The sequence below is a fragment of the Phyllostomus hastatus genome, unplaced genomic scaffold (assembly GCF_019186645.2).
Source record: "Phyllostomus hastatus isolate PE091 unplaced genomic scaffold, TTU_PhHast_1.1 phas_contig_113, whole genome shotgun sequence".
In the NCBI taxonomy this organism is placed as follows: domain Eukaryota; kingdom Metazoa; phylum Chordata; class Mammalia; order Chiroptera; family Phyllostomidae; genus Phyllostomus; species Phyllostomus hastatus.
In genome coordinates this window covers 14,413,523-14,439,095 of record NW_025333530.1, presented here as the reverse complement: position 1 = coordinate 14,439,095, position 25,573 = coordinate 14,413,523, and the positions used below count along the sequence as shown (strand labels likewise).

General features: G+C 39.7%; 2 protein-coding genes across 3 annotated transcripts in view; both read left to right on the top strand.

The window, feature by feature from the left end:
- Positions 1-144: 144 nt before the first annotated feature.
- Positions 145-25,276, top strand: MPZL3 (myelin protein zero like 3). Of its 2 annotated transcripts, none has more exons than XM_045840392.1 (6): positions 145-279; positions 7,457-7,623; positions 10,448-10,658; positions 14,039-14,204; positions 18,035-18,098; positions 22,504-25,276. In XM_045840392.1, the coding sequence occupies exons 1-6, from the start codon at positions 207-209 to the stop codon at positions 22,528-22,530; spliced, it is 708 nt and encodes a 235-aa protein (XP_045696348.1). In that variant the 5' UTR covers positions 145-206; the 3' UTR covers positions 22,531-25,276. The 2 variants fall into 2 exon arrangements, with proteins under 2 accessions (XP_045696348.1, XP_045696338.1); XM_045840382.1 differs by lacking the exon at positions 145-279 and adding an exon at positions 400-536.
- Positions 178-25,573, top strand: part of JAML (junction adhesion molecule like) — a 59,620-nt gene continuing 34,224 nt past the window's right edge. The window contains exon 1 of the mRNA XM_045840361.1: positions 178-279. The gene's annotated coding sequence lies outside the window, so the exon portion shown is untranslated. The remainder of the gene's footprint in view (positions 280-25,573) is intronic.

Genomic DNA, 25,573 nt, shown 5'->3' with positions numbered 1-25,573 from the left:
TAAACTCCTACTTGAGAACTAAATATTCGCGGGTCAGTGAAAATGTGGGTCTGGAAAAAAACCCATGTTCCCATGGCAACTTTGAATCACCATTTTAAGGGTTTCCGCTGCCACCTGTTTTACGTCGCCTCCGTCACTTCCGCTGTTACCTGCGACGTTACGGGGAGAGGTAAACAAGGTGTACAAGCATCTGGAGAGCTGTCGGGATGCGGCAACGCGGAGCGTCGCGAGGTCATGGCTGCATTCTGCTTCCACTGGTGGGCGTCCTGTTCTTCCAGCGTGAGTGTGCCGGCAGGGTCTGCCCCACTTCCGGCGGAGGGGGGGCGGCAGGGAAGATGGTCGCTATTCCGTTTCCGGGTGGGGGGCAGTAGCGGAAAGCCCCCACAATGCTTCGGGGAAGGAAGGAAGGAAGTGGGAAGGTGTGGGGAGGATGTTTTCTTCTTGTAATCACTACCCACTCAGTGGTGTCGGTATCTTGCCAGTGCTTTCCAGAGCCCCTGTGATCTCGACCACCTTGCGTGACTTCATGTGTTATGGTGATGGCTCAACTTGATAGAACCACGGAGGGCTCTGGTTTTGAGTGTATCCTGCATTATCTTGTGATTGACTCAGCTGTGGATTGTGGGCTGTATGTTATGATTTGGAAAGGGCAATTCTAGTGTTCATTTGTTTGTCTAGTATTTCGGGAAAGAGAAACATGATTATCAGTAATTTTATTTTTGGTAGGTGATTATCAGGGCCTATGAAGTAAAAACGTGTATTACATGAAAGATATGCTGTAACTTGGTTAGAATAGAGAAGCATTTTGTTGAAAAAACAACTGCTTCAGCATGTTAATAGCAAAATTTAAAAAATACAATAAAGGGCACATCAATTCTTTTAAAATTTTAATGTATACTATTAACTAATTTAAGAAGTATATATTCACACTATGACATACTCTTAAAATTTGAATAAGTTTTGCTTTCATGCAGTTTCAGATTGCATTGTTTCAGTTGAGCCTAATTACCTTCATTTTAGGGTGCAATTATTTGTTGGACTTTAAAAAAATGTGTATGTGTGTGTGTTTGTGTGTGTTTTTGGTAAATCATGTGTTAGTAGAGCTAGCATTAGAATGACTTGTTAACATCTTATAATTTCCCTGTGGATAGTGAGAATTTCTGAAGGGTACCTTTATTTTTTTTATTTATTTTTTTTTCAAATTATTATTTTTTAATTATTATTTTTTTAATCATTGTTCAAATACAGTTTTCTCCTTTTTACTCCCAATCCAGTCCCCCCTCCCACCCTCCCCACTTCCCTGCCATTACCACCCTCCCCTTAGTCTATGACCATGTGTCCTTTAAGTTTGTTCCTGTGAACCTGAAGGGTACCTTTAACATAAAGACTTTAAGTGTTCTAAATCTCAGCAGGTAAGGTGGGGAAGTTTCTATTTGTCTGATGAGTAATATTCATGCTGCCAGCACATTTTCTGATCCTTCCTAGCTGCCTATGTCATTATAAGTGTCCAGTTTTTCAGCTAAATTATTTTGCAGTAGAATAATTAGGTTGACCTACTGTCACTCCAAATAATCCCAGACCCCCACCCCACCCCCAATGGCAACATTCAAATATTGTCCCATTGAAGAAAACAAATGTAGAAATCATGGGTGATTTTTTAAGCTTGATGTCATTTCACATCTAGCATGCATCAAATCTAGCAGACCAAATAATTCAAACATTAAAAGTTGATTTTATGATCTATATACTTGTTGAATAGATTTATCTTTTTGCCTTTTAAAAAGAACATTTTTTTCCTGGAGATATAATTCACATGCCATTCAATTTATTCATTTAAAGTGTACACTTCAGTGGATTTTAGTATATTCAGAGTTGTGCAATCATTACCACAGTCAATTTGGGATCATTTTCATCACCCCAAAGAGAAACTCCAAACCCATTAACAGCTACTCCCCATTCCTCTCTTCCCCCAGCTCTTGGCATACATCAGTCTACTTTCTATTGTTATGGATTTGCCTATTGTGGACATTTTATATAAGTGAAATACTATAATATGTGGAGGGGGTGGCTTATGACTAGCTTCTTTCAGTTAGCATGTTTTCAAGGTTAATCCTTTTTGGGGGGATGTTGATTTTGAATCTGTTAGGTGATACCTTTGTTTCGTTCCAGTGTTTGTCTTTCTTCTTCAATGATAGGACCCATTACATTATTAGCTTGTTTGCTTTCTCCCTATGTTATAAATGTGGTTCTGCTATTATCAGTTGTCTAAGTATTAGAAACAATAGATTAGGCACCTAAGGTTTTTATACTTTTCTCTTTTTCATTTAAGTGGGTGATTTCTTTCTTTTTTTAAAAAATGATTTTATTTACTTATTTTTAGAGGGGAAAAGAGAGAAAATGAGAAAGAGAGAAACATCAGTGTGTGGTTGCTTCTTGCATGCCCCACACTAGGGACCTGGCCTGCAACCCAGGCCTGTGCCCTGACTGGGAATCAAACTGGTGACCCTTTTGTTTCGCAGGCTGGTGCTCAATCCACTGAGCCACACCAGCCAGGGCTAAATGAGCAATTTCACAAATCAAAGGCTGATAGATTTTTATTTTGGAAAAGTATACAAAATTGGAAGTTTTACCATTTTTTTCATTTCTTCCATGTTTAAATGTCATTTTCTTGTTTTCTTCCCAGATTAAAATTTTGATAATTATCATGAGTATTTCTATAGTTAGCTGTTTTTGCATGGAAAGAATGCTTTTTTACTCAGGTGATAAGAAATATTCATAAGCAGATTAGCCCTAGGATAGAAATTTATAAATGAATGTAACATTGGATCAATATCTTTTATTATTTATTTTTTGAGTGAGGGAGACAAATGATTTTACATCCCTTGATTTTAAAACATGTTCAGTTTTAGTATAATATATAGAGAAAAGTGCACATATCATAAGGGTACAGTTCAATAACTTATCAGAAACTGAACACACCTGGGTAACTGGCACCCAAATCAGAATATAGAATATTACTGGTACTCCAGAAGCCTTCCTTATGCTTCCTTCCAGTCATCATCCCTTCTTTCCCAAGGGGAACCAACATCCTGATGTGTAGATTAGTAGTGTAGTCTGATTCAGTGGCTGTGTCCCTCTGTGACTACTGTTTCTATCAGGTGGCAGTCTCTTCATCTCTTATCAGGCTCTGGTAACACCACTTCCTTCTTTTGTTACTTCAGGCTTGAGGGTGGCAAAGGCCTTGACTTTGGCTTCCTTGATCCTGAGAAAAGTTCCTTTGAAAAGTTGCTCATACACTTTTCAAAATCTTAGTTGGTTGTGCCTTCTATTTCCTGCCTGGGGTCTGTCTGATGGATGCATCTTCCCCTAAGCTCATGGGCTACATTGGAAACTGTGGATATCCAAAGAAAATCTGTGTATTGTTAGGGAAGGAGAGGAGGGGAATGGATAGAGCAGGCAACAAGTAAAAGTTCACTACATTCAATGTGAGATCTTATGGTGGTGATACTCAAGGATATATCTAGTAATATTTGAACACTCAGGGACAGTGATGGCTAGTAATATAGATTGGGGAATCATTAGTCTATTAAGAAATGTTAAATCTATAAAAGTGGATAGGATTGTCCAAGGAGAATGTGTTAAATGAAGGACAATAGGCTAAGGATGGAACTTGAAGGCATGCCAATGTTTAAGGGATAGGTAGGAAAGAAGGACACATAGAGATTTGATAGAAACTCTGAGAGATGTGGAGTGTGTGTGTGTGTGTGTAGAGTTGGTTGCCATATCTGCCTTAAATCAAAGTAGGTAAATTTTGGTAAAGAGCCAGAGAATATTTTAGACTTTGTGGGCCACATGGTCTTTTGCAACCATTGAGCTCTGCTGGATTATCACAAAGACATCCCAAGACAATATATCAATGAGTCAGCATGGCTGTATTCTAATAAAACTTTTTGTAGCTCTGGCCTGTGTGGCTCAGTGGCTGAAGCATCATCCCATATACCGAAAGGTCACGGGTTCAATTCCTGGTCAGGGCACATGCCTAAGTTGTGGGTTTGATCCCTGCTTGGGGCACATATGGGAGACAACCAGTTGATGTTTCACATTGATATTTCTCTCCCTTTCTCTCTCTCTCTCTAAAACAAAACAAAACTTTGTGTAGATGTGGGCTAGATTTGTCCTATGAGCCACAGTTTGCTGACCCTGCCCTAAACCAACTACCCCCTTGACATCATTCCTTATGTAACTCAAAGGCACCTTAAACTTACTCAAAGTAAAACTCATGTTGTTTCCTGCCAAACGCGGTACTTTTCTAGTCTTCCCTGTGTTCATTAGTGAATGGTATCACCAAGTTAGGAACTTGGGAATTATCCATGACACTTCTCTTTCTCTAACATTCCATATCTGATCTGTCACCAATTCTTGCTGATTTTAGCTTGTATTGTCTCCCTAGTTCTCTCCATGTCCACTGTCACCATCTTCATTCAAGCTCCCCTTATTTCTCTTCTTGACTATTGTAGTGGCCTTCTAAGTGATCTTAATATTTACTTGACTCCTCCTAATTGTCTTCCCTAGAGCAGAGGAGTTGACCTTGCATATAAAAAGGGACACCACACTCTTTGAGGTTGGAAGTTAGGATGAATGCAGATACAGGAAGGTATGTGGCTAAGCAGTTTGTATGGCCTCAAGTTTCTTGAAGAAGTAAGAGGAGAAATTTTCTGAGAATGAGGGATTTGTAGGTACACAGAGGATAAAAGAGAGTGGCAGAGTCTGAGGAATCAGAGGAGCTGACCAAGTCTAGTTAAAGGGCCATCAGTGTCATTAAAGGCTCAGCTGTGGGTGGAATTCACAAATTTCTTATGGTAACTATCTGTACAGTTGTGTGATTTTTCTCCTTCAGTGTTACAACAGTCACAGTCTAGGCATGGTCATCTAGGAGTGTAGGGAACTTAAGAATGTTGAAAATACAGTAAAAGGGGGATAGGAAGAGAGTGGGTGACCAGTGAGCACACTTTATTCCTACACTACAATTTTTGGTGACCTGTTCACTTCTCTGTCTCAGCCCTTCTCTGCCTGCTTCCTTCCTTCTGAATTTTGCCCTCAAAGTGGTACATTAATGGAAATCATCTTTTGAAACTGAGTGTAATCAATGATATAGGTAGAGTAGCATTACGTACTAAATGTAATGAGAACATTGAAGAAAGAACAATGAACTGCATCAGGGTATTTGGGCACACATCACAAGGGGCCTGATATTTGAGCTGGGTTTTGAAAGCATGTGAGCATTGGGGGATGGTACGTGAGGGAAACTCAGACAGAACTGATAGAGATGGGGAGATCCTTCCAGACAAAGACACATTCAAAAAAAGGCACAGTAATATAAAAGGACATAATAAATTTAGGAAATGGCAGGATAGTCAGGGCATGGTGAAGGGGATGGGATTGGTAGGTGGGTGGAGAAGCAAATGTTTGGGGCAGACTGTCACTATTTGTATTTTATTCTATAGCCCAATAGAGAATTATTGAAAGGTTTTGAATGTTTGTGGTATTTAATAATAATAGCTAACATTTATTGAAAGTTTCTATTTCTGGTGCCATGCTAAGCATTTTGTGGTTATTTAATCTTATTAGGTCCTCACAGTGATCCAGTGAAGTAAATCTTGTTATAATTCCCATTTACCAAGTGAGGAAATGGAAGTTTGAACAGATTAAGTAACTGTGATAAGAGTGTTACAGCTAGAAAGTAGCTGGACTAGAAATCAAAGTCCAGGTCTGTCTAATTCTAAACCCGTACTTTAAAATCTCTCTGCTATGCTTATTCTTTAGAATAAAGGGTATGGAGAGAGAGTAGTTAACCCATTCATTTCCACCTTCCATTTTTTAGAACTGGATCTTGGGTGATGAATAAGGTAGTTCAGGAGAGAGTAGGGACTGAGGGCTGAAGGCTTTTCAGGAAAAGGTACAGCATTCACGAAGGCATAGAGAAATGACAAGTTTATTCTGTCAAAGTCAGGATGCTATGAATGAACCAGAAGTAATTATCTTTGGGATGGGTCAGATCTTATTAGAGTTGTGAGGTCAGTCTTGGTCTCCTCCTTTAAGAAGAATGTGAACAGACTAGATTGTCTGGAGAGAAGCAAGAAAAATTATTCAAAGCAGCAGAAATAAAGTCAGTGGAATGGATGACTCATAACTGTCTGTGATAAGAAAGGTTGAAAGAGTGTAGGCAGAACTGAAGATGTGGCCATAATGATGATGAAGCTAACATATATTGAACATTCTCTCTGGGTTCAGTTTGGCTTCTCAGTGTTGTAAATGTTTTATCTCATTTACTCCTCACAGTGAACTTCTAAGATAAGTGCTATTATTATTATTCCCACTAGAGAGAAAAACTGAAGAAGTAACTTGCTGAGATCACAGAGCCAGCAAGTGATAGGGTTGGGATATGCATCCTGCCTCTACCAAAGGAACTCCTGGTTTTCAGGACAGTGTGTGAATTTGCTGTTCTGTTTGCCTTTGGCCCGCTGAAGCAATCATGGCTTATTGCCATAGAGAAGGAAGCAGGAAAAACAAAGTGGCCGGCGGCTTACTTCCCTAAAAAAAAATTGGCTCCCTATGGGAGAGAAATGTCTACTCACTGTTCTCTGAAAGCAGAGGGGGTTGGTCAGAGGGAGGTGCCAACTCTTTTAGGGTAGTAGAGTGTCAAAGTTGGACATATGATGTGGTTTTAGAAAGAGTAAGTCTGTAGAGATTTAAAAAAATTATATCATGTTCACATTTAGAATGGATTAAGTTGCTCTCTTTTCCTCCCCATGATTTACTTTTAATGAATATATGATTCATTAACCAGCTTTAAGAAAGGAAAAACCAAAACAACACTAGATAGAACCTTAGGGCAGTTTTACAAAATTATTTGAAAAAAATATCCTTTTCTTACTTTGCATTCTCATTTGGCTGGTAGTTGAAGCCGGAGTAGCTTCAGGGTACAACCATGCTGTAGTTGGGGTAAGTCCCTTAGACCACAATAGCTGACATATTCCAGGAGGGAGGGAGGGAGGGAGGAGATAGAGAGATAGAGAGATAGAGAGAGAGAGAGAGAGAGAGAGAGAGAGAGAGAGAGAGGAGTGGGTGGTGTTTTCTTTTAGCCTGCTGTGGGCTGACCCACTTGTTTGAACGTAATTTAACCAAGAGTCTGTATTTGGAAAACTGCTGGTGGAACCACTTTTAAATTTTACCCAAGAATCCATCCTATGATTTAATATTGTAAAATGACAAAAATACTATCCTTGATTACTGCAGACATCCACTCCTTGTCCTTTTGGACTTGCATGAGAAGATATTTATTACTGTGGTTTCTATGAGAGTCCTAAACACGATAAATAGCATCTTTATGTTCTTTAGTCATCTGTATTTCTACCCAAATAAAAACACTTTAAATATTTGAGCTTGCTTTGATTAGGTGTTTACACTGCCCTTTCCTTGGAGATTAAAGTGGATGCCCATGTTCGGGGTTATGTTGGAGAAAAGATCAAGTTGAAATGCATGTTCAAGTCGACTTCATCTGTCACTGACAAACTCACCATAGATTGGACATACCGACCTCCCAGCAGCAGTCGCACAGAATCAGTAAGTGTATACTTCAAAAATTTTCTTTGAGTCTCTGTGGTCTAAAGCTTAGGAATCCCTTTATTCCAAGTCCCAGGCATTCCTTAGGCCTTCTCATCTTAGAATAGAAGATGAGCTTCTATTTCAATAGGAGATGAGCTGCTGCCCTACATGACACCCATTTGGTCACGTAAGGATTTTTATTCTCTGTAAGAGTTTTGCAAATAAGCTATTGGAAAAAAAGTTGTCAGAAATTCAGAGGAAATGTGGTTTAATTTTGTTTCCCCTTTGTTGTTTCTTTTTGCCTGGCTGCATAATATCATTTTCAGATTTCCATGTACTAAGAAATGGTACTTCCAGGACTGTTGGATAGGAAAATCCTATAGGTGTCCAGTTCTAGTCATCCTTTCTTTCAAAGCTGCTCATTTACTGCCATATAAAGTTGTCTCTGGGTGTATCTGCCTCAGTATCTGTACTCTAGATTTATCTTGGCATCTTTTCCCATTGTGTAAACATCTACATTGATTTATATAGTACTCTTGGAAGGAATTAGTAGCACCTGATGTTGATGACAGATGCTGTTGGTGACAGATGGTCTTGCACTACCAGAAGTGATACACTTCAGTCACACATATAAAACAATTTATGATTCAGATCCCATTGTGGATGTCTGATTGAAGATTGCAGTGGTATTAAAAAAAAAACAAACCCTTTCTCTTGATGCTTTTAGCATTACCCTAGTTTGGAGTAGATACTCTCAAGAATGAGAATGTCAAAGCTGTATATGAAATTGGATTTTTGAAAGTATCTTTAATTTGTTTTTCCTGTTTCCTTCATTGGAAGAAACTTTTGATTTAATTTTAACATATAGCTCTGAATTTTTTTTAGGAGTCATTATTTAATGCCATGTAGCTTGGGGTTAGGTAGGTGACTCCAGTGAAGAAAGCAAGGCTGTGTGCATGGTCCTCTATTTTAGACTTAAAATAATTTACTTTATTTTGAGTGATTGGGAGCTATGGCTCACCTCATTTAGTTCTGCCTCCTTGGCCGGAGTAGGAGCCCTGACTGGTGTGGCTCAGCGGGTTGGGCATTGTATCACAAACTGAAAAGTTGCTGGTTCAATTCCTAACCAGAGCACATGCCTAGGTTGCGAGTCAGGTCCTGGTTGGGGGCATGTGAGAGGCAACCTACTGATGTTTCTTTTTCACATTGATTTGATGTTCCTCTCCCTCTCTTTCTTCCTCCCTTCCCTTCTCTCTAAAAATAAAATCTTTTTTTAAAATATAGAACAGAGAAAGCAATGGGGATTTTCTTGGGTTAGAAGCCTTAACTGCAAACAGCAGGCTGTTCTCATATAGTGCTAGTCTCTGTTAGTCTGGTTAGAAAGTCGGCTCATCCAAGTTGGAATTAGTGGCCGTTTAATGTTATATAACATGATATTGCAGTTATGTGGTCAGTCAGGGTTCTATCAGACTAATCAGTTAGCAAGGATTTGAGTATTACTAACTTGAGAGTTAGAAGTTAGATTCATCTCAAAGAAACACAGCCAGCCTTGTTCTGTCAATAAGGAATTTCAAACCCTGTCATGCTGATGCTGATAATCAGCAGTAGGCATTCTTTACCTCCCTTTTTGGAATATACATTGCACATATTATTTCTTAACATCTGTATCTCCCACTAGACTATAAATTCCATGAGAGCAGGGATTGTGCTCATTTGGCTCTCACTATATCCTTTTGCTTAACACAGTGCCTGGCACATAATAGGTGTGCAGTAAATATTTGTTGAATGAATACCTGAACAAATGAACCAGTAAGTGATTCAGCATCTTCTTTGGGAAGTTGCTCTTTAAAATTGGACATTTGTTCCTAAATGGGGAGGTACCAAGTAAACAAATAAAGAGGAAAGCCTTGACTCTTGCATGGGAGGGAGGGAGGCAGGGGTGGGGAGAGAGATGGGGGCAGAGATATCATATTGTGTTGTGGTACCTGAAGGGGCCTGCAGCCAGATAAAATTCCAGTAAGTGCTTTTGGTGATAATGTGTCTGATCACTTATCTGAAGCAGTTTTTTAATTCAGAATACATTCATTGAGTACTGATCATGTTTTTGACTTGGGATTTTTATTAATCATCAAGATAGATAGCTTGAGAGAGGCTTGATTATATTATACCCTCCTGGTGATTTTGAGAAAATAAAAAAATCTCCCCTTTTCCATTTATTAGCTCTGTACCTTTAGTAACTCAGTTGTTTTCTTTTTTTGGCCTCATTCCTCCTCCTATAAATATGAAATAATTATACTTGCCCTGTATATAGTTGTTATAAGGCTCAAATGGCAAATGCATAGAATTCATTTGCAAACCATACAGTACTATATTAGATGCTACTTGGGAATAGGGTTTCTTAATTTTGTCACTGTTGATATTTTAAACTGGATAATTCTTTGTTATGGGGGCTGTTCTATGTATTTTGGGATTTTTAGTAATATTCCTGTATTGTACCCACTAGATACCAATAGTATTCCCCCCAACTGTGACAACGAAAATTGGTGCTGGATATTGCCAAATGTTCACTGGAGGACAAAATTGCCCCTGGCTGAGAACTGCTTTAGGACTTTAGGAAGAATTTAGAAGAGGTTTGAGAGTTAGGGTACCAAGATTCTTTCATCAGGCCTTTTTCTGATGTTTCATTAACCCGTCTTTTAACCTACAGGATGGAGGTGAACAAAGCATAAAAAAATGCTCAACTGAGAAAACTGGTTACACATTTGTATTTTATTTTAGACCTACTACATTTTCATTGCATTTTCCAAATTAACTTTTTTTTCTCATGGTGTTGCTTTCTTAGATTTTTCATTATCAGTCCTTCCAGTACCCAACCACAGCAGGCACATTTCGAGATCGAATTTCCTGGGTTGGAGATGTATACAAAGGGGATGCATCCATAAGCATAAACAACCCTACCATGAAGGACAATGGGACATTCAGCTGTGCTGTGAAGAATCCCCCAGATGTGCACCATAACATTCCTATGACAGAGCTAATAGTCACAGAAAGGGGTAAGCTAACTGTCACTAACCTTTTTCTGCAGTACCCAGTGACTACTGTGGTGCTTTTTGGACAGATCAAAGACAAGCAAAACTACCTATCTTTGTAGTCCAGTTGGTCTTTGGAGGATTCTGCCATCCTGAATTGTCTATTAGGATGATTTTTTAAAGTATATTTTATTGATTATGCTATTACAGTTGTCCCATTTTTTTCTCCCCTATATCCCCCTCCACTGGTCCCCCACCCTCCTTAGTCCATAGGTCATACATGGCTTCTCCATTTTTCCTATATTATTCTTAATCTCCCTCTGTCTATTTTCTACCTATCAATTATGCTTCTTATTCTCTGTACCTTTTACCCCCGTTCTCCCCTTCTCCCTCCACTCAGATAACTCTCCAGGTGATCTCCACTTCTGTGATTCTGTTCCTGTTCTAGTTGCTTGTTTAGTTTTTTTTTTTCTTTTTAGGTTCAGTTGTTGATAGTTGTGAGTTTGTTGCCATGTTACTTTTCAGTTTTGATCTTTTTTTTCTTAGAGAAATCCCTTTAACGTTTCATATCCTAAGGGCTTGGTGATGGTAAAATCCTTTAACTTGACCTTATCTGGGAAGCCCTTTATCTGCCCTTTCATTCTAAATGAATGATAGCCTTGCTAGATAGAATAATCTTGGATGTAGGTCCTTGCCTTCATGACTTTGAGTACTTCTTTCCAGCCCCTTCTTGTCTGCAAGGTTTCTTTTCAGAAGTCAGCTGATAGTCTTCTGGGAACTCCTTGTAGCTCTGTCACTCCTTTTCCTTTGCTGCTTTTAAGATCGTCTCATCTTTAATATTGGGTAATTTAATTATGATGTGTCTTGGTGTGTTCCTCCTTGTGTCCAACTTGTTTGGGACTCTCTAAGCTTCCTGAACTTGCAAGCCTATTTCCTTCATTGGATTGGGGAAGTTTTCTTTCATTATTACTTTTTTAAAGTATTCTTTTCTTTTTAAAAATATTTTATTTATTTATTTTTAGAGAGAAGGGAAGGGAGGGAGAAAGGGAGACAAACATCAATGTGTGGTTGCTCTTGTACACCCCCAACTGGGGACCCAGCCTGCAACCCAGGCATGTGCCCTGACTGGGAGTTGAACCAGTAACCCTTTGGTTCAGAGACTGGCACTCAATCCACTGAGCTACACCAGCCAGGGGTTCATTATTTCTCTCAAATAGTTTTTAATTTCTTGCTCTTCATCTTCTCCATCTGGCATCCCTATGATTCAGATGTTGGAACATTTAAAGTTGTCCCAGAGGTTCCTACGCCTCTCCTTATTTTTTTGAATTCTTGTTTCTTCATTCTGTTTCAGTTGCATGTTTATTTCTTCTGCTCCAAATCATTGATTTGAGTGATACAGGGCACTGTTGGTTCCCTGTATATTTCTCTTTATTTCACTTTGCATAACCTTCACTTCTTCCTTTATTTTGTGTCCTTACTCATTTCTTTAAGCATCCTGATTACCAGTGTTTTGAACTCTGCATCTGATAGGATGGCTATCACCTCGTCACTTAGTTCTTTTTCTGGGGTTTTGATCTGTTCTTTCATTTGGGCCATATTTCCTTGTCTTGGCACAACTGTTACATTGTAAAGGGCGGAGTTTTAGGTAGGGCAGGGCTACCTACTTTGCTCCATTGTGGCACTGTATGTGGGGGAGGGATCAAAGAGGGAACAATAACATTTGCTTAGTTCTTGTCCTGCTTTCAGTCACTTCCACCACTACCCACAAGTGAATTAGGCCCTTCTGGTGCTGATTCCTGGGTGACTTAGCTTTTGTACATTCTAGGAGCCTATGGGCCCCTCCAATGGACTCCTGTAAGACTGGAGGTTTCTCCCACCTCTACCCCCTTAGGTTTTTATAGCCAGTGGTTTTGAAGCTTTAGTTTCCCACACTAGGTCCCTGGGTTGCGCAGTCTGTTCCCAACTTGCTCCCCACTTGTTCCTCCTGGTTTATCCACATGAGAATGTGGGACCTCCAGTCTGCCAGTCACTGCCTTGCCGAATTTCCTGTCTGCACCAATTGCCCATCTCCACCCCTCCTGCCAGTCTGGAAGAACGTTTCTTCTTTACCTCCTTGGTCATTGGACTTCCATACATTTTGATTTTCTGGCAGTTCTGGTTGCTTTTTGATTTTACATTGGTTGTTGTCCTTCTTTAGGTTGTGTGAGGAAGTGAAGAATACTGACATCTCCATTTTGGCCAGAAGCCCCCCATTTTGGCCAGAAGCCCCTCTATTGGGATTAATATTTTAATCTTTATTTTGCAAGCTGAAGTTTTTCATCAAATACTGTCATAGTTTCTTCATCTCCCCCACCTCTCCTTTTGTTAAGTCTTCGTGTTGCCAGAGGTGTGTGGGATGTATGACAAATCCTGTAATAAATGAGGGTTGTTGTCTCTGCCATAAAGAAGTCATTCTGGTTTCCCTAGTATGTTCATGCCTTAGTTATGAGACAGTGTTCTTACCTGTGTCTTGAAAGGGTACCTCCCACTCCAGTAATAGAGGCGGCACATTTCCTTGGTGTTGCAAAGACCAGCACTTTCCTTTTAGTATGAAACAGAAGGAGAGTAGGTTAAGGACTAATCTTTATTTTCTGTGTTATTTCCTGATGACATTTGAACATTCTAGTCCTTAGTTGGATTTGAACCAAAGACTTAGAGATACAGGACTATATTATGGTTTTTTTTAAAGATAATAACCCATAAATTTCAAAGACATGAACACATTCACACTGGTGGGGGGAGTAGAAACTAATATAGTTTTTCTGAAAGACGGTTGTATGAATAGATGCCTTAAAAAGATATACCCTTTAATTTAGAATTCTATTTAAAAATTTTATCTTAAAGAAATAGAGCTAAGCATGAGGATTTATGTACAGTGATGATCATCATAATATAACTCATAAATTCAAAGAATTGGAAGTAATTTGTATGTTCATCAATAGAAGACAGTCATTAAATTACTCAATATGGTAGAATACTATGCAGCTTTTTAAAAAATCACATCTGGAAGGAACTTTTAATGACATGGAAAATACTTATCATATATTAAGTAAAACAGGAGGTTAGGAATAATATATAAAATATTATTCGTAACTTTTAAAATATACACTGTCCTCCCTATATGCAGACCCATATTCACATATACTTAGAAAGACAATTGAATAGATAGATACTAATGTGTCAGTCCTAGGTAGTAGGATTATGGGTAAATTTTTATTATTTTTTATATATTTTCTACATTTTCTACATCCAATTTATTCCTTTTGTAATGTGAGGAAATGAAAAGGTGAAAGTAAAACCTATCTCATATCCAAGGAAACATTTTTGAATGTCCCTCTCTTTTACCTTCTCTTTTCCTTCTCTAGGTTTTGGCACCATGCTCTCCTCAGTGGCACTTCTTTCCATTCTTGTTTTCATTCCCTCAACTGTGGTGGTGGTTCTGCTGCTGGTGAGAATGGGGAGGAAGTCTGCAAGGCTGAAGAAGAGGAGCAAATCAGGCTTTAAGAAGTCATCTATTGAGGTTTCAGATGAGTAAGTCCAGTAAATCCATTTCCTCTTCAGATCCCTGCTTTGTGGATGGTACCAAGGTCACTGCACCCATGCCTTCCTTTCTTCCAGGCTGAGACTAGTTCTGCTGTGGAAATTTCCTTTTTTTTTAAGATTTTATTTATTTATTTTTAGAGAGGGAAGGGAGGGAGAAAGAGAGAGAGAGAAACATCAATGTGCGGTTGCTGGGGGCCATGGCCTGCAACCCAGGCATGTGCCCTGACTGGGAATCGAACCTGCAATGCTTTGGTTCACAGCCCACACTCAATCCACTGAGCTACGCCAGCCAGGGCCCTTTTTGTTTTTGTTTTTTTTAATATTTTATTTATTTATTTTTAGAGAGAGGGAAGGAGGGGAGAAAGAGAGGAGGAGAAACATCAATGTGTGGTTGCCTCTTGCATGTCCCCAACTGGAGACCTGGCTCACAACCCAGGCATGTGCCCTGACTGGGAATTGAACTGGTGGCTCTTTGGTTCATAGGCTGAAGCTCAATCTACTGAGCCACACCAGTCAGGGCGCCTTTTTATTAAAAAAAAATTTTTTATCCTTACCTGAGGACATTTTTTTCATTGCTTTCCGAGAGAGAGGAAGGGACAGAGGGAGGTAGAGAAGGAAGGGAGAGAGAGAAACATGGATGTGAGAGAGATGCATTGATTGGTTGCTTCCCGTATATACCATGACTGGGGATTGCACTTGCCCAGACTGAGAATCATATGTGCCATGACAGATCAAACACACAACCTAGGTATGTGCCCTGGCTGGGAATTGAACCTGCAACCTTTTGGTTCCCAGACAACACCCCAACCGAGTGAGCCACACTGACCAGGGTTGAAACTTCTTTTGAAGAAAAGAGTTCTGCTGAGCAGTACTACAGGGAAAGTTGAAAGTGAAACCTGTGGATATTAATTTGGAGAGAGATGGAAGGGTTGATTGTATGGTCCTTGTTTTCTACTTTGGAAATCAGACTTTATGATTCTTTGGTTCTGAATGTAAAATCTGATGTGGATATCTCATTAAAATGGATAGGAAGTTCGAAAAAGTCATGTTGTTTTCTACCATTTCTTCTCATTTGATCCATATTCCAGCTACAGTGAGCTTACTTTCTTTTCTCCACATACTATACCTATTCAGGTCGTACTCCATCCCCGCTCCACATCCTACTCTCTCACCTGGAATCCCCTCCTTCTTTCCTTTTTTTTCACCTAGCATACTGTTCCTTATCATGTAAGACCCAGCTGAAATGTCCCTTTCTGTTGAGTTTTCCTGGGTCCTGCAAGGAAAATTAGTCACTCCCTCTTTTTTGCTGCCAGAGAAGTTTGACCTTAACTTCATTAAAACATTTATATTATTGTATTATATAATAATGTACTTGTTAAGTTTCAAGAGGTCTCTCACCCCCAAGAGACTATGAACTCTTTTTTTAAAAATATATTTTATTGATTATGCTATTACAGTTGTCCCATTTCCCCCACTTCATTCCCCTCCACCCTGCACACCCTCTCCCACCCACATTCCCCCACTTTAGTTCATGTCCATGTGTTGTAAGTTCTTTAGCTTCTCTATTTTCCATACTATTCTTGCCTTTCCCCTGGCTATTTTCTACCTACCATCTATGCCACTTATTCTCTGTACCTTTTGCCCCTCTCTCCTCCTCCCACTCCCCTGTTGCTAACCCTCCATGTGATCTCCCTTTCTGTAGTTCTGTTCCTGTTCTAGTTGTTTGCTCAGTTTGTTTTTGTTTTTGTTTTAGGTGTGGTTGTTAATAATTGTGAGTTTGCTGTTATTTTACTGTACATGTTTTTTATCTTCTTTTTCTTAGTAAGTCCCTTTAACATTTTATATAATAAGGGCTTGGTGATGATGAACTCCTTTAACTTGACCTTATCTGAGAAGCCCTTTATCTGCCCTTCCATTCTAAATGAAAGCTTTGCTGGATAGAGCAATCTTGGGTGTAGGTCCTTGCCTTTCATGACTTGGAATACTTCTTTCCAGCCCCTTCTTGCCTGCAAGGTCTCTTTTGAGAAATCAGCTGACAGTCTGATGGGAACTCCTTTGTAGGTAACTGTCTCCTTATCTCTTGCTGCTTCTAGGATTCTCTCCTTCATTTTTACCTTGGCTAATGTAATTATGATGTGCCTTGGTGTGTTCCTCCTTGGGTCCAACTTATTTGGGACTCTCTGAGCTTCCTGAACTTCCTGGAAGTCTATTTCCTTTGCCAGAATGGGGAAGTTCTCCTTTATTATTTGTTCAAATAACTTTTCCACTTGTCGCTCTTCCTCTTTCCCTTTTGGTACCCCTATAATTCGGATGTTGGAATGTTTAAAGATGTCCTGGAGGTTCCTGAGCCTCTCCTCATTTTTTTGAATTCTTGTTTCTTCATTCTTTTCTGGTTGGATGTTTCTTTCTTCCTTCTGGTCCACTCCATTGATTTGAGTTCCAGGTTTCTTTCCATCACTAGTGGTTCCCTGTGTATTTTCCTTCATTTCACTTAGCGTAGTGTTCATTTCTTCATTTAATTTTCAACCAAATTCAACCAATTCTGTGAGCATCCTGATCACCAGTGTTTTGAACTGTGCATCTGATAGGTTGGCTATCTCTTGGTTGCTTAGTTGTATTTGCTGTGGAGCTTTGATCCGTTCTTTCATTTGGGTCTTTTTGTGTGTATATGTGTGTGTGTGTCTTGTAGTGCCTGTTATGTATGAGAGTTGGAGCCTTAGGTGTTCACTGGGGCGGGGCAACCCAAGTTGCTGGGTTGTGACACTGTGTGTGGGGTTGGGGTCCAACAGGGAACAGTGGCACCCGCTCTGCTCTCTGTTGGATCCCAGTACCCTCCGCAGCTTCCCCCAAGCAAACTGGGCCCTTCTGGTGCTGATTCCCATGTGGGTGGGCCTGTGTACGTTCCAGGACCCTGTGGGTCTCTCCATTGAACTCTCCTATGAGCCTGGGAGTCTCTCCCTGCGCCTCAACCCCCACAGGTGTTTTCAATCCATGTTTTGAGGCCTGCGTGGTCTGTCTCACTCCCCAGTTTTGCCTGGTTTATCTGTGTGTGAATGTGGGACCACCTGGTCAGCCAGCTGCCTTGCGCTCAGTGCCTTGCTTCACAATCCCTGCCTTGCTGGGTCTGCCTATTGCCACCCCACACTTGAGTCTACTAGCTACCACCTGTGCACCCAGGGTCCACCTACTGCCATCTTGGATAGCTGGGGTGGGGTGTCTTGTGTGCCCAGTGCCATCACTTTTTGTGCCTCGACCCCTCTCTGCCGGCCCTCTGACTCCACCCTGCCTACCAGTCTAGATGAATGTGTCTATTTTAGCTACTTGGTTGTTGGACTTCCATACAGTTCAATTTTTTGTCAGTTATGGTTGTTATTTTGTTTCTAAATTGTTGTCCTTATTTTGGTTGTGCGAGGAGGCACAGTGTGTCTACCTATGCCTCCATCTTGGCCGGAAGTCCAAGACTATGAGCTCTTTATCCCCAGCCTACCACAGTGCCTTATACATACTTGGTGCTCAGTATATTTCTAAATGAATGACTGGGACTAGCTCCTATTTATTGAACCCTCACTATGTGCCAGGCAGTGTGGTATATATTTTATGTGTTTTTATTTTTTCTTTACTCCAAACCACTATCCTCTATCTACATTTTATAGGGGAAACAGGCTCCTGGAACTTAAGTAATTTGCCCAGTTACCCTGATAATAAGTGGCAGAACTGGAATTTAAAACCAGATCTGTCTGACTTTAATGCCTGTGCTTTTAACTGCTCTAATACACTGACCTTGTGATTGTTCTTATTTGGTTTGTCCCTTTTTACAGCACTGACCAAGAGGAGGAAGGTGACTGCATGGCAAGGCTTTGCGTCCGTTGTGCTGAGTGCTTGGTAAGCTTATGCCATTTCTTCTGTCCCCTGTTCATGTTTCACTCTTTTGCTTACTTCTTTTCCTTTGCCCTTAGAGGGAGCAGAGGTCATTCCAGCAGGCCCAAAGCATGGTATCAGTCAAGGTCTTCCTCCAAAGCATTTTGGTTTCAGGGAGTCCCCTACCCCCAAACTCTAATTGTTATTTTGTTTTCTCTTTCATGGGCAGAGAGGGGTGTCTTTGGATTATAGAAGGGGACAGTGTAGAGCTTTCTCTGCTGATTGACAGAGAACATCCTGAACGTGGTGTGTTCTGCCACTGAAGTCATGCTAGGAGACTTTGACTGGCTGGACCCAGAGCCCTGAATTGAACTTTTCTGCAGAGCCTCAGTTTTTTTTCCCCATGGAATTAGAGTGATATAACCATTTAGGTGACTTAATGGCTTTGTCAGTAAGAAATGCTCAGGTTGGAAGGACTGAATTTTGATTTAAATTTCAAAAGGTTGCCATTTCTCTCCTTTCAAGCACTTGCTGTGACTGATAGGTTTGTGTGGCTATCCCAGGATCCTAGGATAAAGAAAGGCTTTCCTTATGTGGTCCAGTTGGAAACAGCTCAAAAGTAACTGATCTAATATGAAGCATACCTGTCATTTTATGGTTTAAACCCGGGCCCTTTTTGTACTTACTATAGCCAAACTCAGCACTTAGCCAGATGACCACAGCCTAATTACTCATTGCAGTGTTCTTTATTCCTCTTTCTCTGGTACTTCAGTGTAATAGGTAAGATGAGGGAAAGTGCCAGTGGAAACAACAAGTGTTGGAGAAGTTGTGGAGAAAATGGGACCCTAGTGCACTGTTGGTGGGATTGCAGAATGGGACAACCACTATGGAAAACAGTATGGAATTTTCTCAGAAAACTAAAAATGGATCTGCCTTTTGACCCAGCAATTCCACTGCTAGGATTATATCCTAAGAACCCTGAAACACCAATCCAAAAGAACCTATGTACCCCGATGTTCATAGCAGCACAATTTACAATAGCCAAGTGTTGGAAGCAACCTAGATGCCCATCAGTAAATTAATGGATCAAAAAACTATGGTACATTTACACAATGGAATTCTATGCAGCAGAAAGAAAGAAGGAGCTCCTACCCTTTGCAACAGCATGGATGCAACTGGAAAGCATTATGCTAAGAGAAAGAAGCCAGGCAGTGAAAGACAAATACCATATGATCTCACCTTTAACAGGAACCTAAACAAGAAAACAAAGAAACAAGCAAAATATAACCAAAGACACTGAAATAGAGAACAGACTGACATAGTTCAGAGGGGAGAGGAGAGCGAATTTCAGGGAAAAAGGGGAAGGGTATACAGGAACAAGTATAAAGGACACATGGATAAAAACTAGGGGTGGGTGGAAATGGGAGGGAGGTGGGGAGCACTGGGTGGGTGGGTTGGGATGGGAGTAAAAGATAGAAAATTGTACTGCAACAATAATTAAAATAAAATTTTAAAAAAAGAAAAAAAAAGAAAGTGCCAGTGGAGAAGATCTAATACCAACCCTTTAGAGTTTGGATATTTTGATAAGTTATTGATGGAGCATTTGATGCGTGCCAGATATGACTCTAGGTAGTTAGGAAATAGCAGTGAACAAAACAGACAAAAATATCTGCCGTCAAAGAACTTTTTCTTTTTTACTTTCAGTAATTTTTTATTGTTCAATTACAGTCGACATAAAATATTATATTACTTTCTTGTGTGTACCCCAGTGATTAGACATCTATATAACTTACTAAGTGATCCCCCTGATAAATCTAGTACCCATCTGACATAGTACATAGTTAGTACAATATTATTGACTACATTCCCCATGACTTTACATCCCCATGACTGTTTTATAACAACCAATTTGTACTTCTTAATCCCTTCACCTTTTTCATCCATCCTCCCAGCCTCCTCCCAGCTGGAAACCATCAAAATGTTCTCTGTATCTATGAGTCTGTTTCTGTTCTGCTTTGTTCATTTACTCTGTTTTTAAAATTCAGTTGTTGATAGACATGTATTTATTGCCATTTTATTATTCATGTTTTAGATCTTATTTTCTTTTTAAAGAAGACCCCTTACATTTTTTATAATACTGGTTTGGTGGTGATGAAGTCTTTCAGCTTTTTCCTGTAGAAAGCTCCTTATAAATCCTTCAATTCTAAGTGACAGCTCTGCTGGGTAATCTTGAATGTAGGTCCTTGCTCTTCATCATGTTGAATATTTAATACCTGCCTCTCTGGCCTGCAAATTTTGTTGAGAAACCAGTTGACAGTCTCATGGGAGCTCCCTTGTAGGTAACTAACTGCCTTTCTCTTGCTGCTTTTAAGATTCTCTCTTGGTCTTCAACCTTTTGTATTTTAACTATGATGTGTCTTGGTGTGGGCCTCTTTGGGATTTGGTGTAGGACTCTGCTTCCTGATGTATGTTTTTAAAGGGTCATCTGGCTTCTGTATTGAGAATAGGTGGTAAGGGACCTTGACAGAACCAGAGAGCCCAATTAGGAGACTCTAAAAATGCAGGTGAGAGGGGATAGTGTTGGTTTGGGTCAAGGTGGTGGTAGTAGAAGTGGTATAAAGTAGTTATATTCTTATTATAGTTTAAAGGTAAAGCCAGAGGTTTCACTTATAGGTTGCATGTAAATATGAAAGAGTGAGAGGAGCAACTAGTAGAATAGAGTTGCTATTTTCTAACATGTAACAAGTCTGTGGGTACAACAGGTTTTTGGAGGAAGATTGGGAGCTGAATTTGGATGTATTAAATTTGAAATAGTTGTGGAGATTGGAGTAGGCAATTGGTTATATAGGTGTGGAGTTCAGAAGAGAGCTCTAGACTGGCAATATAAATTTAGGAATCATTAGCAGGTAAGGACTGGTAGAGCCATTTCTACTAGGGAAATGAGTATAGATAGAGAGGAGTCAAAGGACTAAGTCCTGGAGTTCTCCATGGTTGATAGATTGGGGAGATGCGGGGGAATTAGCAAAGGAGGCTAAAAAGAAATGTCCAGTGAGGTAGGAGGAAAACCAGGAGAGTTTGGTATCCTGGGAGCCAAGTGAAGAAAGTGTTTGCAAAAGAGAAGAGAGAATGAGTGTGCCAATTGCTGCTGGGTCAGGTTGGGTAAAATGAGCATTGATTATTGGATGATATGATAATGTGGAGGTTATTGGTGACTTTGGCACAGCAGCTTCAGTGGAATAGTGGGATGAAAGCTGAACCAGGGTAAGGTTAAGAAAGAATACAAAGATATTTGCTGGTGACAGTGGGTATAAACAACTCTTACAAGGAGTTTTTTTTTTTTTTTTTTTCCTGTGGAGGGATGCATAGAAATAGGGCAATAGTCAGAGGGAAGTGTATGTCAAGAATTGCTTTTCTATTTAATATGGGAGAACTTAATAGTACATTTGTATGTGATAGTAGATGAGCCAGTAGAGAAAGAAAAATAGATATCAGAAAAGAGAGAGGTGAGGATCGCTGGATTGACTCCAGGATCTAGTGCACAAGTGAAGATGTTGGCCTTACATAGGGCAGGGAGAGTGTATCTATAAGAAGAATAAGGAAGGCCAGGTAGATGGGCCCAGATGTAGATGAGTAAGTAAATATGATGATGGGAGCTTGTGGAAGTTCACTACTGACTGGTTTTCTATTTCCATCATGGGAGCAATCAAGATCATCAGCTGAGAATGAAGTGAGAAGATTTTGGAGGTGGGGAAAGTGGGAAAGGTATGAAATAGTCATCTAAGAGAGTAGGAGAATGAATGGACTAGAGAAATGTGCCACGTGGTGGTAATGGCCCACTTGAGGCTTGAAGCAATGAGTACAAGTTTGAGTAATAAAAATAATGGTAAGATTAGCTAATCTTGAATGAGTGCTTACAAAGAACCAGGCACAGTATTAAGTGATTTACATACATTGTCTCATTTAATTCCCATAGCTGCTGTATGCAGTATTAGTATTTTTATTATCCTAGTTTTACAGATGAGGAAACTGAGGCTTAGAGAAGTTAAATAATTTTACTCAGGGTCACACAGCCAGCAAGGGGTTAAAACTCAGAGGTAGACTGACTCCTAGCCTAAACTCCAAGCTACAGTCCTACACATTCTGCAGTAGACAGGCATCTTTTAATGAGTGTTCAGGTTTTTAAAAATCACCAAGGAAAAGGGAATGCTTAGGGTTTCAAAGCAGGAATTCACCCAATAGTTGCCAATTATATTGAGGCCCTGGGATGCTTCATGGGAATTTAGGTGTATTGAGTCATTGCCACCTCACAGTAGATACTGCCCCAAACTAGGTTCTGTTTGGGAGATCCTGATGTTTGGCCTTTGGCTAAATTCTGGCTGTTGTATTATACTTCACATATATACCACAACTACTGTTTTTTCCCCTCTAGGATTCAGACTGTGAAGAGACATATTGATGAAAGTCTGCATGATATGAGAAGAATCACCTAATAACCGAAAATATCCCATTCCACTGGCAGCTAAAGCCTCTCAGAGAAGTGGAGCTGACCTGGAGACTAGTGATAGAAGATTCTTGAATTCATCAGTCAAGACTTTAGGAACCATTTATTTATTGAAGAAATGATCTTTTTGTATTTATAAACTGTTTGGAAACTTTCAGAAGAGACTCATAACTACCCCTTTTAATATCATACTCTAATTGAATGAAAGAATTCTTCTCCTGAACACAAAGATACTTTTTATTTCACCTTTGCTTTTGAATGTATTACATGTTTTATTCCAATTTGAGGGAGAATCCTAAATGTTGACCACACTGCTGATACCAAATTTTTTTAAATGAAATAGAGCTTTGTAGCTTCCTGATATGCTACCAGACAAAATGTTTGGGTTTTTTTGCTCCCTGAACATTTTCAACTGTGAATTAGCATGCAGCATATTACTCACTGGTTTAATTATCTCATCATCAATTATGTTTGGGTGACTTGGAGCATATAACATTAATTTCCATAGAGTTGATAGGCTCAGGAGTAAGTGCTTTGAGTGGGTTTTTAAAGTGTTATCAATTTACAGTCAAGTAAAGGAATGGTGAGATAGAGGGAGTCCTTTTTTTTTTCTTGCCAGGTACAACTTGTTATTTTACTTTCTTAGGATTGGTTTCCTTCTTGACATTAAAATCAGAGGCAAGAAAAACTCTCCAAAAGATTTTGTGGGACTATATAGAGTATATTACCAGTTATTTACAAGGAAATATTCTTTTAACCTGTGTTGCCTTGAAAATGTTTTTTGATTTATAAAATGAACCAAATATGAGTGAACTGAGGTATTTACAAACTGTTTTTATATAATATTTGAGATAAGGAAGTGATGTTGTCATAACCTATACTTCTCCCTTCTGATCTCTCTCACCCTTATATCAACTTCCTTCCCTTACCTACAGCAGCCTATTTTAAACTTTAATTTACATGAGAATTTCTATAAGCCATTAAGAAATATGTATGACATGTCAGGAAGGACTGACAGTGTAGTCCTCTGTGATAGAGTGATATAGTTCTCTTCTCAAGTATGAGAGACAAAAATTACCCCTTCTTTGTTTTTTCATCAGGATAGTCCCTCCCCATGCTCTTCACTAGGTGGCTCAGCACATTGCCATTGTACATACATTATACACTGTATATGTTATTAAATATCACTTTTATATTCTTTGCCAAGATCTATTTTTAAAAATTTGATTTGTTAGCTATGTCTCATAGATTTGGCCTGGCCTCTTTTGTTAACCTTGTCCATAGATTAGAGCCTGGCTAGTTAATAGACATTATGATTTACCTCTGGTCCTGTAAGGAAGTAGAAGTGACAGGATACAATTAGCAGTTTACATTTCCAGTGGTTAAACCTCACAGTGTAGGACTACTTCTTAAGTATGTGGTTGTCTGGGGCCAATGTAGTGGGCCAGTCTGGCACCTCAGTAGAGAGAGGGAAACAGTTTGGGCAGTAAGAGTAAATAATTTAGGCTCTAGAGGATTTGAAGATGGTGATGTAATTGTGAGGCACACTTTTTGTAGGTCCTCATTTCTTTGGTAAAGATGATATTCTGGGAACCCAGTTAAAGCCACATCCCATTAAATGAGGAACTAGTTTTAGCTGGATTTTCTTGTAATTTTCTCTCAGCCATGTTTTCAGGATTAATCCTGTGTGATATGTTTGTCACTTCAGGCAAATGGTGCTCTATGAATCCTTAGTTGTGTTGTTTTGTAGCTCTGATCATGATTTGAAGCAGTCCCTTGCTTTTGAAATGAATGAGCAACAGAGTCCTTCATAGGAAGAGAGTACGTTGGTAATTGAGTCAGCTCCATGGGTTTGTGTTCACATCACAGTCATAAGGCTGCTATCAGTTTTCCTTCTTCATTTCTTATTTTGAGGTCTGGGTTATAGCTTTCTTCTTCAAAGGAGCACAAGGCAGTGTTTGAACACCTGCTTTCTTTAAGGAAGGAAGAAAAAGTGTTTTTGTTCCTCTGTTCTAATATATTCTAGGTGCTATTCTTTATCTTGTTGATGTTCCATGAGTTTTTATCACACTCTATGGAGACCAGCCTTGTCTAGAAAAGGAATTTAATTCTGAAGTCTTCAGAAGGGGTTAAAAGCCTTTGAGAATTTTTCTTTGGCTGCTCAAGTATTTATTTCTGGTTATATTACTTTATGAGTTTTGTGCATCTAACTCTTAATTCTGTTTCCAAATGTGAAGTTACAGAATGCTTGGTGTTTTTCCCATGTGGCCTGTTGCCTTAGGCTTTTTGGGGAACAGCTTAGTTCTCTGCAACTCCCAAATTAGATACTGGTACTTCAAGGGGGAATATTGCATGTCTCTGCCTTAAATACTGGAGGCCAGATCCTGAATCTGAATATTCTGATGTGCCACTCTGTTATGGTTCCAAAGGGGAGCTTTAAAAAGATCCACAGGGGGTGGACCAAGACTACCATTTAATTGCACATCTCAAAACTTGGCTGTCAGGAGAGGCAGCTCCATGCCTTTGACCCCAGTGCTGTACTGTTAGACTGTTAATTGCTGCATTTCACTGTATTTTATTATTTTTGTCTTTAGGTAAGAGAACATGTACCTATTGGGCCATGTGCACAGACATTGTCAGGCTTGATCTCTTTACCACATCATAGTTAATAAACTTCTTTGCACTTTCTAGTGTATATCTACATATAAGATGAGAACTGTCATATGTAAGAGGGGCAGGTTTGTGGTTTTCAGCACCAAGTAACCCATTCATCTCTGAGCTGCACCTCACTGAGAACTTGCATAAATTCAGTGGTGTGCTGGATCCAGCTCACATATCAAGAGCCAATTGTTAATTTTTTTAAGATTTTATTTATTTATTTTTAGAGAGGGAAGGGAGGGAGATAGAGAGAGAGAGAAACATCAATGTGTGGTTGCTGGGGGGTCATGGCCTGCAACCCAGGCATGTGCCCTGACTGGGAATCAAACCTGCGACACTT